The sequence below is a fragment of the Rhipicephalus sanguineus genome, unplaced genomic scaffold (genome assembly GCF_013339695.2).
Source record: "Rhipicephalus sanguineus isolate Rsan-2018 unplaced genomic scaffold, BIME_Rsan_1.4 Seq9549, whole genome shotgun sequence".
Lineage (NCBI taxonomy): Eukaryota > Metazoa > Arthropoda > Arachnida > Ixodida > Ixodidae > Rhipicephalus > Rhipicephalus sanguineus.
Window position 1 is genome coordinate 1 of NW_023616369.1, and position 14,085 is coordinate 14,085.

At 50.7% G+C, this 14,085-nt stretch overlaps 1 protein-coding gene across 1 annotated transcript; it reads left to right on the forward strand.

The window, feature by feature from the left end:
• Nucleotides 1-4,289: 4,289 nt before the first annotated feature.
• LOC119378747 (uncharacterized) lies at nucleotides 4,290-5,105 on the forward strand. The gene has a single exon (XM_037647784.1). The coding sequence runs from the start codon at nucleotides 4,290-4,292 to the stop codon at nucleotides 5,103-5,105; it is 816 nt and encodes a 271-aa protein (XP_037503712.1).
• Nucleotides 5,106-14,085: the final 8,980 nt, after the last annotated feature.

The following is a 14,085-nucleotide window of genomic DNA, read 5'->3' on the forward strand; positions in this document are numbered from 1 at the left end:
CATGTTATAGTGATTATGGTATACATCCCATTATGGTATACATCCAACGGCCAGGAGAGCACGAAGTCGTAGGCGGATAGATAGATAGATAATAGATAGATAGATAGAAATAGATAGAAGATAGATAAGATAGATAGATAGATAGATAGATAGATAGATACGCTCAAAGTCGCAGAAGTTCGCTGAGAAATGCTTCGCATTTAATACTGCGGCGACACACTGCGCACAAACCGGCGCAGCCTCCGCTTCGACACTAGCTATCCCGGCGTGACACGGCTGCATGCTGCACCACGCTTCCGATAAGGAACAGCACCACAGCAGCGTAACCGGAGGCTTACATCACCGGCGGTGGCTATAAACCCAAGTCGCCAAGCTCGGAAGTTATCATTCCTTCGATACCTGACTGAGCGCAGCGTCGGTATGCTCGCCCCGCTGCTGCTACTACGCTAATAAAAAGCCGTTACGTTTTATATTTGAATGCGCATGCGCATAGCCAAAGCAGAGTTCGAGGCCACGCTGCGAGACGAATCGCCCGCCGCTCTGACGGTCCATGGGCCTCGCCACTTCACCTTGTTCGGAAGAAGACCGAAGGCTGGCGGCCCTGTGGGGACTACCGTGCTCTCAACGCGCGCACCATCCCGGACAGGTACCTCGTCCACGACCTACAGCACTTCGCCCATCTCATTCGTGGCTGCCACGTGTACTCCGTACTAGACTTGGTGAAGGCCTACACACAGGCACCCGTCAGTCCGGATGACGTCACGAAAACGGCAATCATCACTCCCATTCGCTTGTTCGAGTTTCCCTTCTTGAGCTTGGGCCTGAGGAACGCTGGACAAACCTTTCAGCGTTTCATCGAGGAAGTCGTCCACGACCTCGACTTCTGCTTCGTTTACCTTGACGACATTCTGGTATTTTCCCGCGATGCCCAAGAGCACCACACGCACCTTCGTCTGCTGTTCCAACGCCTCGATGACCACGGTGTACTTGTCAATACCCAAAACAGTACGGTACACGCTTCCGTCGTCTGCTTCCTCGGCCACAAAGTAAGTTTCATGTGAGGGAACTCGACCCTTGTCCCAACGCATTTCGCACCTGCAAAATTACCCTAAACCCACCACCGCTAAAGACCTTCGCCGTTTCCTCGGCATGCTGAACTTTTACAGGTGTTTCTTGCGACACACAGCCTCATACCACGCTCCGCTCCATGATGCTTTGGCTGGGCTACGAGGAAACCAGCCCGTCAGGTGGACACCGTCGTTAGCGAGAACTTTCGAAGAATGCAAAGCCGCTCTCTGCACCGCCGCGCTCCTCACCCATCCCGTGCCAGACGCTCCCTTGGGACTCTTCACGGACGCATCTGGCTTCGCCATCGGTGCCGCCCTCATGCAACGCCTGGACAACACCTGGCATCCCTTAGAGTTCTTCTCCAAGAAACTCGCAGCTCGGAAAACGACCCCTTCTACAGCCAGTTCGACTGACAAAACCACGAGCACCGCTTCGACAAGTTTGCCAGCCTATTACAAAGAACTTCTGGCGATATACGAAGCAGTGCAACACTTTCGCCATATTCTCGAAACACAGAACTGCACCATCTATACCGACCACAAGCCTCTTACATACGCCTTCTGTCAACATCGCGACAAACTCTCACCTGTACAGCAGAACCAACTCACGTTCATTGCACAGTTCACCACCGACATCCAACATGTCAGCTGGAAAGACAACGTGGTCGCCAACGCGCTTTCACAAGTAGCAGCCATCAGCTCGGTGCAGATAACAGCGGACGTCCTCGCCGAGGCTCAGACTACGGACGCCGAACTGCAGGAACTTCTCAAGGGCAGGTCCTCACTACAGCTGCAACAAGTCCCCATTATAGGTTCGACAACCACAATCTGTTGCGACATGTCGACAGGACGAAGCAGGCCCTGTGTGCCGCTGTCCAATCGCCGTGGTCTTTTCAGCCAGCTACACAACCTCAGCCATTCCGGCATTGTTACGTTGTGGTTTTTGGTTTCGCACAACGTGCAGGTTCTTCATTTACTTGGAATGTCCGAGGCGTCAGCTCAAAACACTCCCCAAAATGACGAGACCGCTTGAAACCCACATTTAATAGCAACACTGACAAAGACAGACGAGTACACTACAGAAATAACTGACTATACGACTGAGGCCACATTGAGACCGAATAAGTTACATGCTTATTTCCTAATCACTCAGTCCCTAAGCTACAATTAGTTGCGGGGAGAAGTGAAGACACGATGCCGATCTCACCAAAGTCAGTGATGAAGATGCCACGGAGCGGAGTACGGCAGCCGATGGGGGACGCCGTTGCCATCGGAGTTGAGCAGCTCGATGGTCTGCTGTATCGGCAGCCTTCCTAGGCCACCATTTGACAATGAAGTCGAAGCGCCGACTCCGAAGATGAGTTCCGGCCGGACAGCCGCGTCCGAGCTCGAGCCCGAAGCCCGACTGCTTAGACCTGTCCACGGGTACAGGAATGTTGGACCAGGAGCAGCACACGAGCGACCCCCCGCCAAGAACAGCAATAGGTAGCCATGATTACCCTCAGGTCACCGGTCAAGAGGGGTAGAGGTCTTGGCTCGGGTCCGAAACCCGACGGCCGAAACGCGTGACCCGTCTTCCTCGCTGCTTCTTAGCTACTGCTCCTTCCTCTTCGCTTCGCTCTCTCTCCGCGTGCTTCGGAACGATCGCTGTGGCTCTCTCTCATTAGTGTTTCATTTTTTTGTTCTTTTGGCTCTCCTAGGCCCGTGCAAGTTCCTTTTTTGTTGTCTTCGATCTTGCTTCCACGGCACGCACAAGAAACGCCGCGCACTTCACCGCAGCATACACGCCTCTACACGCCTCGTGGCTGACCGCTATGTCTGGCCCTCCATGCAGCGGGATTGTCGCACCTGGGCGCACTCCTGCATGCAATGCGAACGCGCTGAAGTCACCAGGCACGACACGTCACCTCTCGGAACATTCCCTCAGTCCTCTAGTCGGTTTGAGCACGTCCACTTCGACATCATAGGACCCTTTCCCCCAGCTGGACCCTATCACTACTGCCTCACCGCCATCCACCGGTACACTCGATGGCCCAAGGCATGGCCCCTCGAGAGAATAACAGCGGAAGACGTCGCTTAGGCCTTCTTCACCGGCTAGATTGCTCGTTTCGGGCCCCCCGCCGCGTTACCGCCGACCAAGCACGACAGTTCGAGTCGCACCTTTCCAGGCTCCTCGGGCTGACCATAGGTTTCCACCGACAGTTCAAAGCATCCATAATGTGCCACCCGGACTCAACGTGGCTCAAGGCCATCCCAGCCGTCATCCTCGGTCTTCAGGCCACCTTCAAGCTGGACATCCACGCTACGCCAGCAGAGCTCGTTTACGGAGAACCACTCCGTCCCCCAGGTCAATTTCTCTCTGACTGCCATCCAGCACTACGTCAGATGCCACCGACTTCGTCGCCCGGCTCCAGTGCACCATCGCGACCTTACGCCCATCACCTGCAGCCGACCACTGCAAACCCACACCTTTCGTATTCAATGATAGCATCGTGCACGCACGCTTTCCTCCGCGACGACACAGTCCGCAGGCCTTTCCAGCCACCCTACAGCGGACACTACCTGGTCGTCCATCGCGACGACAATAACTTTACTCTGCGCCTGAACGTGAACGACGTCCGCGTCTGTATTGACCGGCTCAAGCCCGCATGCAACGCTGCGAACGAACCCGGTAGCGCCACTCCATCCACGGGCATCTATCCACAGCTGCCGACGTCGCAGCCCGCTCCTTTCACGACACGCTCTGAACGGCTGGTACTCCGCGGGGGGGGGGAGGGTAGATGTTGCGTCATACTGCGCACAAACCGGCGCGGCCTCCACCTCGTCACTAGCTAGCCCGGCGTGACATCGCTGCATGCTGCACCACGCATCCGATAAGGAACAGCGCGACCGCAGCCTCACCGGAGGCTTACATCACCGATGCTGGTGTAGCGGGCGTTGATGCCGTCGACCACGATAATTTATATTTGTGTGCGCATACCCATTCGTATGCAGCGGCGCGCGGCGCATACGCGGCCAACATGCCTCACGTTATCACCGGCGTGCCGCGGGAGATAAGCAGCCACGCCCCCTTTGTGTTGGCGTTTTCGAAGCCTGTTTTTTGTGGAAAATAAAAGTAGTTCTTGCCCAGACTTCAAGGAGTGTAGGACTTTGCTTTTCGCTCCTCCTTGGGGCGAGTACGCTACAGAGTGGTGACCCGCGACGTTTGGAAAAACAGCAGCCATGTCCGATAAGGAAGGCACTTCAAGCTCATCCACAACCAACGCCTCGGAGTTAAAGCTTCCTCATTTCTGGCCCCAAAACCCCAGGGTGTGGTTCAGCCAAGTCGAGGCCCGCTTCCAGCTTCGACGCATCACATCGCAGGCGTCGAAATACCTCCACGTCGTTGCAGCACTGCCACCTGACATCGCTGATGCCATAGACGATGTACTCGCCTCCCCTCCATCGGAGAAGGCCTACGACGAACTAAAAAGCACCGTCCTGAAAGTTCTTGAGGTGTCCGAGCAGAGCAGGCTGCAACAACTCCTGTCGCATGAAGAGCTCGGTGACAAGCGTCCCTCGCAACTTCTCCACCGAATGCGTCAGCTTCTGGGCCAACAAGCGTCAGAGGTGCGTCAACAGTCATTGCTTCGCGAGTTGTTTTTGCAGAGACTGCCACAGTCAACACGGATGATACTCGCTGGCTTGGACGACGTGGCTCTCGAGCGTCTGGCTCAACTCGCCGACCGCATCACCGACTGCACCGAGCCATCAAAAATGCCTATTGCTGCAGCGGGAATGTCCGAACATGCAAGCCGGTTAGGTCGCTTAGAGGACAGAGTTGACCGACTAGCTGCAGCAGTGGAAAACCTCGCCCTGTCTAACAAACACCGTCCTGCACGGCATCGTTTGTCGTCCCGTGTTCGAAGCCCGCAGCACCGCGACCACTCAAGCGAGGCAGAGCAGAGCGTCTGCTGGTACCACCGCCGTTTCAGAGAGCAAGCCACTCGCTGCACCCAACCATGCTCGTGGACGGGAAACGCACCGGCCAGTCGCTAACGGCGGAATGCGACACAGGCCAGCGCTCAAGCCGCCTCTTCTTCGTTGTCGACCGCATCACCGGCATACGCCTCCTTGTCGATACCGGAGCTGAGCTATCTATCCTACCAGCAACAGCTCAACATCGCCGACGCGGCAAGTCCATTTCCAGCTTAATTGCAGTCAATAATACTGCTGTTGCATCATATGGAGTGCAGTCAATGACGATAGACATCGGACTCAGGCGCACATATCGATGGCTCTTCGTTGCGGCCGACGTCAGAATGGCCATGCTGGGAGCCGACATTCTGAGCCACTTCAATCTTGACGTTAGCGTTCGCGATCGTCGTCTCAAGGACAACGTCACTTTGCTCGCTGTTGTCGGACTGAAGTCTGACCTGTCCTCATGCGGCATTTGCACTTTCCACCCAGAGTCAAACTTTCAAAAGATTCTGGCTGAATTCCCTGAAATCGCCAAACCTCGGAACACCGAACTGCCAATCAAGCACAAGGTGACGCATCACATTGTCACCACCGGACCGCCCATCACCGCTAGACCTAGAAGGCTCGCTGGACAAAGACACGAAATCGCCCGTCGTGAGTTCGACCACATGCTCCAGCTCGGCATTATTCGACCTTCTTCCAGCAACTGGTCTTCTGCGCTCCACATGGTGCCAAAACAAGAGCCTGGTGACTGGCGGCCTTGCGGTGATTATCGGGCACTCAATGCTGCGACAACGGCAGACCAATATCATCTCCCTCACATCCATGATTTCAGCGCTCGCCTCGCGGGAACGACCATCTTCACTAAGCTGGATCTGATGGCCGCTTATCACCAGATTCTAGTAGAACCAAGCGACATCCCAAGGACGGCCGTGACAACACCGTTTGGCCTCTTTGAATTTGTTCGTATACCGTACGGACTGAAGAACGCGGCACAAACATTCCACCGTTTCATGAATGAGGTCACTCGCGGACAGCTTTTTGTCTTCGTCTACTTAGACGACATTTTGGTCGCCAGCAAAACGCCGGAAAGCACGAAAATCACCTGCGGCTCCTCTTCAAGCGTCTTGACGAGCACGGTCTGGTTTTGAAGCCCCAAAAGTGCATATTTGGTGTTGAAGCACTGGATTTCCTAGGTCATCGAATCACCCCGCAAGGCATCTTGCCGCTCGAATCACGGGTACAAGCCGTTAGGGAATTTCCCATGCCTACCTCTTTCCGCAAGATGCGCGAGTTTCTCGGGCTGATCAACTTCCATAGGCGCTTCATCCCATCCTGTGCACACATTCTACAGCCGCTAACTGACTTGCTGCGCCGGGATACCAAGAAAACACCCTAGTTTCACTGGTCAGCGGAGCACGAAAAAGCCTTCCAGGACGCCAAAACTCAGCTTGCCTCCGCAACACTACTGATGCACCCGCATTCCGACTCGCCAACGCGGCTAATGGTTGACGCTTCAACGACGGCAGTGTTGCAACACCACCAGTGTTGCAACACTGCCAGTGTTGCAACAATACGACGGCACGGACTGGAAACCGATAGGTTTCTTTTCGAAACGGCTGAAACCGGCGGAAGTGCGCTACAGCACCTTTGGAAGAGAGATGCTGGCCATTTATTGCTCCGTAAAGCATTTCCGTTTCTTCCTCGAAGGTCGCACTTTCCACATTTTAACGGAACACAAGCCGCTGACATATGCGTTCAAGAACAACAGTTCCTCATATTCGGAAAGAGAACTGCGCCAACTTTCTTTCATTTCCGAATTTTCGACGGATATTCGCTACATAGCGGGGATCGAAAATCAAGCAGCCGACGCACTCTCCCGTATCGACACTGTTTCAGCGTCCGTCGACTTTGAGGCGTTAGCCGTCGCCCAGCGGGAAGACCCAGAGCTAACCGTGTTGCAGCAGAATCCACTGTCACTTGTGCTCGCAGAGATCCCACTACCATACACGACGACTATGGTCACATGCGACACATTGCAGAAATCTCCAAGACCCTTCGTCCCCGTCCAGTTTCGGCGTGCAGCGTTTGACAGCCTTCACGAACTCAGCCACCCAGGAATCCGCGCGACGCAGAGGCTCGTCACGGACCGCTTTGTGTGGCCAGGCATTAACGCCGACGTTCGACGCTGGGCGAAGACGTGCCGAGCATGTCAAGCAGTCAAGGTGACTCGTCACACGCGCACAGCACTTCAAACATTTCGGCCACCAGAGTGTCGTTTCGACCACGTCCACTTGGACTTGGTAGGACCTCTTCCTCCTTCCCAGGGTTACAGATACCTGCTCACATGTGTCGACCGCTACTCACGGTCGCCTGAGGCGACGCCGATTCTAGACATCGCAGCCGGGACCGTCGCACAGGCGTTTCTGGCCACATGGGTTTCACGCTATGGCTGCCCACTGCGCATAACAACCGACCGTGGACGACAATTCCAGAGCAACCTATTCTCTGCGCTGGCAAGGCTTCTGGGAACACGGCTCCAGTTCACCACGGCTTACCACCCAGCGAGCAATGGAATGGTGGAGCGGCTACACCGTCAACTGAAGGCATCTCTAGCGGCCAAATTGGATAGAGAGCACTGGGTGGAGAAGCTCCCTCTCGTTCTTCTGGGCCTGCGTACCGCGCTAAAAGAAGACCTCGGATTCAGTGCAGCAGAAATGCTGTACGGCTCTACAATCCGACTACCGGGAGAATTCTTTGGTGAGAAACCAAGCACTGCGCCGACACCTTCAGAACATATGGAAAGGCTACATTCCTGGTTGGAGCACCTGCGACCCAACGCGCCACGCGTCAGCCGCGAACAAAGAGTGTTTTCGTTCCCGGACATGAATGCGGCAACCCATGTGTTCGTGCGACCAGACACAGTGAAAGCTCCGTTGACTCCTGCGTACGACGGGCCCTTCCGTGTGCTGTCGCGGTCGAACAAATCTGTGACCATTCGTGTTCGCGACAGAGAGGACGTCGTTTCTCTCGACCGTGTGAAACCGGCTCACCTCATGCACTAACTCGTTTTTGCTAACATTTGCTCGTTTTTTTTTTCATGGCTCCGCGGTCTAGGGGGGGGGGGGGGGCTCTTGTAGCGGGCGTTGATGCCGTCGACCGCGATAATTTTTATTTGTGTGCGCATACCCATTCGTATGCAGCGGCGCGCGGCGCACACGCGGCCAACATGCCTCACGTTATCACCGGCGTGCCGCGGGAGATAAGCAGCCACGCCCCCTTTGTGTTGGCGTTTTCGAAGCCTGTTTTTCGTGGAAAATAAAAGTAGTTCTTGCCCAGACTTCAAGGAGTGTAGGACTTTGCTTTTCGCTCCTCCTTGGGGCGAGTACGCTACAGTGGATATAAATCCAAGCTGTCAAGCTCGGAATTTACAATTCCTTCGCTACCCGACTAAGCGCGGCGTCGGTATGCTCGCCCCGATGCTGCTACTACGCTAATAAACAGTCGTTACGTTTTGTGTTGGGATGCGTCCTTCCATCGACACGGCATTCCACAATACCAAAATTAGTATGCAATACATGACTGTATGACGAATATGTAGGAGATTGCAACATGAAAATTGGGCCATACATGTCATGTACCGCACTATTTACATGCCACGCTCATGGCGCACTCGCGACAGTTTCGTTAGTCATATGTATGGAAATTTCTTTATTGTTACGTGCGTGTACGCAGAACATAAATTACAGTTGGTAGCATGAAAAGCGCGATGTTCATGTCACGTATGGTATGATTTACATGCCACGGCCTTGGTGCTCTTGCGGCCATTTCGTTAGCTTGATGGACACAGAAATTGGCTTTGCGGACAAGAGTATGACGAGTATTTGACAGGGCGTAAGATGCAAATCGTAACATGTATCCTGTGTACGGTTTAGTTTACATGAGACAGTCTTGGGACGCTTGCGGTCGTTTGGTTAAATGTATATGTAGCTGAATCGCTTTGGCGTGGAATGACTCTATGACCAATAATAATTTCAGGGGGAACATGCATGCCTTGATTTGCCTCGAAAGCAAAGAATGCGGTCTATGCAGCTCTTCGCTGACTGCTTCGCATTACGTCGATTTCCACAATGTGCGGGATCTACCGAATTTTCATGTCGAGTTCCGCACTTAAGCTGCACATTGAGGCTCCCTGTATTGGATTCCATTCATATTCACTGTGTAATGGCAGCGTAATGTACTCATAAAACTGCTAAATGAGCTTGCACTATTTTTGCTGCTGTCCTCGCCTTGTACGAACACGATATCTTTTATCTCTTTTCTTTTGCAGTGAACAAATCTGCACAATGCTGTTGCAATGTAGAAATCATACAGGTACCATGGGTGTTTAGAAGTTTTGATATTCCTACCATGTATTATAAATTACAGTTGTAAAGATACTTAAATGAAATAAAGCTTGTCTGACAATTTTCATTTACCCTGTCTGTCGAATGTCTGTGATGTATTAAATGCGAAGCATGTTTTAGCGGACCTCAGGCACTTCGACCGTTTTTATCTACGTATCTATTTATCTAGGCGCCTACGTCTGGGCGCTCTCCTGGTCGTCTCCATAACTTGTAATGTACCAAAATTGGCACAGCAGGGGATCAGTGTATGACGAACCCCATTCACAGGTCATGACATGAATAACGCAAAATACATGTCGCGTACGTCATGAAACCCTTTCTCTCAGTCACGTGTGGCACATACCACCATACCAGAGTCCATGTTATGCGGTATGTGCCACAAGTGATACAAAGTCTCAACCAATACCGTAACCGCGAACACACACATTGATACGCAAGGAAATTGATAATAATAATAATTGTTGGGTTTTGTGTCCCAAAACCACGATATGATTATGAGAGACGCCGTAGCAAAGGGCTCAGGAAATTTGGCCATCTGGTATTCTATAACGTGCACCGAGATCGCACAGTACACGGGCATCTAGCATTTTGCCTCTATCGAAATGTGACCGCCGCGGCTGGGATCGAACCCACGACGTTCGTGTCAGCAGCCGAGCACCGTAACCACTACACCACCGCGGCGGACGCAAGCAAAGTGAGGAAGCTGAAGACATAACACCCCTGGAAGGCGCTGAACTACCATGCACTCGTTCACGTGGTCCGCAACGTGGACCACGTTGATTAGGCAAAAACCGGGGTCAATGCTTGCTACAATATATGTGCTGAGAGAACCAGGCCGCTCATCATTACCAGTGACTTCAACATTGATTTATCAAGACCGAACAACGCCTGGTCTTTATAGTGCGTGAAAGACGGCTTGAATGTGGGCAGGACATCAAGAAACCTCGCTGCCACGTCCAGGACAGGAGGCATCATAGATCATTTCGTCGTAAGAGGCATCCAGGATTTCCACCACTTGTGCTATACCTCGCACTTCACTACACTTAGACCCATCGTAGCCGCGATCACACACGGATCCGATTAACAAGTCCGGTGCAGCTGCTTGTGCTCACTCATCACGGTGATGATGAGCTTGTTGAAGAACTGACCAGAACCCCTTCTACACATGCACACGGGTTCTTCATAACGGACAAGTATAAGCATAACAACTGTAACTGTGACTGTAACGTACCCGCAGTGCGCCTGCGCGTGTGACTCGGCTGTGTGTATATCTAGGGAAACTTTCCTGTATGAATCTTAGTTGCGAGTAACGGTTGTCCTGTGCATCTCTGTTCCGTCTTTCTCAGCTTACCGCGTCTGGTGTTGGTAATACCCATGTTGGCATCGTTACGCAACTGTAAACGTCTGGTTATATAATACATATACTCTTCAACATATGAGTGTGCGTATACCACTTCCACATTTGTCAAGCGTCATTCCGTAACGATTTGCTCAATGTGAAAAATTACGCCAGTCAACATCACGCGCATGCTTCGCATAACATCGATTCCCACGGTACGTGGGATCTGCCAAATTTTTTGTTTTTTTAATTCTAGGACAATAAAGTTTGATTTCAGCGAAGATAAAACTTCACGTGTTCGGTTATAAGCATGCGAATTCATTTCATAGATTCTTCAGGTTTGTTTTTGGCATGTACAGGGGTGGTCAAAATTTCCAGGCCATGCTCAATAGGATTACTTGGCATTGCGGCCGGCGAAATTTTGACTACCCCTGCACCTGCCGAAGATACATCTGTTCTTTACGTATGCCTAATGTTGAACTCACAGAAACATTTGTTTTTTGCGTCCATTTAGTATTGGCATTACGAATAACATATCAGAAATGGTCCTACGTAACAGCTCTCGTTCCTGTAGCAGCTGTTCCTTCATTTTTTCATTGCGGGGCGCTTCATAATAACATGAACGGGCTTTACGTGCCATGGATTGTACTTTCATCACAGGTCTGATGTTTTCGGACTACGGAAGGTGATTGGTAGCATTTTGCCAAGAGGCTTTTCCGTATTCAATATGAAGGAAAGGAGACGACTCTTAAGGGCTCGTTTTTCTTTGTTAGACACAATAGTAATGAGAACTAACAGACAATAAGGCCAAGAAAAGTATAGGCGGTGTTATCTGTAGTATTTAAAATATAAATGTGAAGAAGGTAAAGTGGACGAAAAGATTACTTGCCCCTCTCTCTCTCTCTCTCTCTCTCTCTCTCTCTCTCTCTCTCTCTATATATATATATATATATATATATATATATATATATATATATATATAGAGAGAGAGAGAGAGAGAGAAACAGAGAGAACTACATTTTCTTAGAATTTGACGTTATTTTTACATTCATAGCGATGATTAGGACATTTGCTTTGCAAAACAGTTTGTTTTAACTCAAAGAATAATCTGCACAGATTGTGAAGGCTGGGCCACCCTATACCGCGACAACACAGCAGTGTTTGAGAACGTTTTGGAAATATTACCCGGAAGTGTAAGAGGTAAAGCCACATTTAACCTGTTCTTAATGTCAAAATTTCATCCACGAACTTCACAGTGTCAGTTTTGCGCCGTAAATACGATGGGCATGAAGAACCTGCAATGGCTGTAGTACCTAAAATTCTCACTTAACAAACAAAACATGCGGCTGACAAAGCAAGGTATTTCGCAGAAGTCTTCAGGATAAGCCGAGTGCCAATTTCTTTACTGCCACCTAATATAAAGTATTTCTAAAGAAGTTCAGTCGAATATTATTTATGGAAACCACATTGAGCTGGTTGTGAGCTGGTTGTGTTTAGGTATAAGATTATAAATAACTACGAATTTATATACTAAGTGTCGTTCCTTGCCATGATTTTTCCCAGTTGGGGTGGGGGATGAACGGGATAGCGGTGAAGTGGCCCTTTACTCCTCCCCACCGGCTCCACCGAAGCAGAAAGCCTACGTAAACTGCGTAAACTCATACTTTCTTTGAAAAAAAAATGTGGGTGATTAAAACATTTTAACTTCCCCGCGTTGTTTCCTTCTGTATAAGTCGTAAGCTGTTATTGGTTGGTCGAAATTTACTGGGTCATGTTCACAGTACCTCCTCGTAACACGACGCAACGAGTGACGCGTAAGTGATCCCCCACGTAATTACCCTTTACGCATGACCGCGTAAAAAAATAATGAAGTATTTTCATTGGTCGTTGGTTCGTCGCTAGCCTCCGTCAAAAATTTTCGGTGTGCCATATAATTGCCTCCTTGTTACGTGAGATCACAAGTCTGCGAAAGCTTGCGGTGTTAAAGTGAAGTGTGCACTGTAAGCAGCGCATTACTGTGCTGAACAATAACTCACTTTTTTCGGAATAGCCAAACAGTGTATCTTTCTCACCGTAATTCAAGAAGGCTGCCCGCCAATCACATTGGCAGTGGCTACTTATAGCAGCGAGAGAGGTGGATTAATATGTGCATAATAGATACTTTCAGTTGTAGTATAACTATTGCCACGCCCGCTTCATGTTTTATTTTGATGTATTCGGGTTTGACCAGCAAAGACTGTCAGCAACGCTCAGCGCAAACCGCACATCATTGTTGGAGAAGCTTCGCCATTATTGTAGATTGTTTTGTTAAGATTTCGTGCAAGACGCGAACACTCGAGGTGATTCTAGACCTTGCACGACAACCAGCCATAACGCTGGAATATTCGACGTCACATGTATAAATGCCGACGCGCTTCACCGCTTGTCAGTTGATCGACGGTCGACGCTCTGTTCGCCGCTGTCGGTGCATTGCTGTAGTTTGACTTTCAGTGTCCCGGCCACAAGTCCGGCCAAATAAACAGTTTCATCTTGAACACGCCGACTGCTGTCTTCGTCGACGTGGTGTCACGACAACGTGACACTATGTCGTGCTGTTTTTGCACGTATACAACTCTCTGTGAATTGATCGTTGCTGGCAGAGGGGTAGGTAGGAAAAGAAACATAATTAGGAACAGACACAACCCTTTGAAGGTGGCCAGCATTCTTATTCCAGAAAAGCGAGGACGCTGATCATCAGCCTGGTGAGGTAGATCAAGTTAGGGGGCAAACTTGTACGCTGGGCTTCTGAATGTGCTCGAGTCGACTGCCTTGTTACAAGCCGCCGCGACCGCTGCAGGCTACCATATGATAAGCAAGGTGAAACAGGTTAATCAGAGACTAAATTGGGAATCTTTTTTAACTCTCCTGGCTAGGAACAACTAAAGTACTCGATAATTCTGCACACTCATCAACTCCCAGAAGCTTAGACATGGAGTAGTGGCGATGTTATTCGTTTTCACAGAAAGAAACTAAATTTCCTGAAAAAAGAGAGTGTTTGATCGGGCTATAAAATGTTTACTGGTTCCCGCGCGTATTCGCGTCGCCAATTACTTAAATTTCAGGCCAAACCAAACAAAATAAAATCATGAAATCATGACAGATTGCTGTAATATTAGAGAGCCCCTGCTGAGCGATAGCCTCCTCTGCAATGCCGGAGCGCATGGCGCGAAAGCGTCACCCAGGCAATCCGCACCGCAGACAGCCAAGAGTACTTAGTCGTGAGACACGCAGAACAATGTTCACAGCAGACGTGTAAGACAAATTTCATTACGGG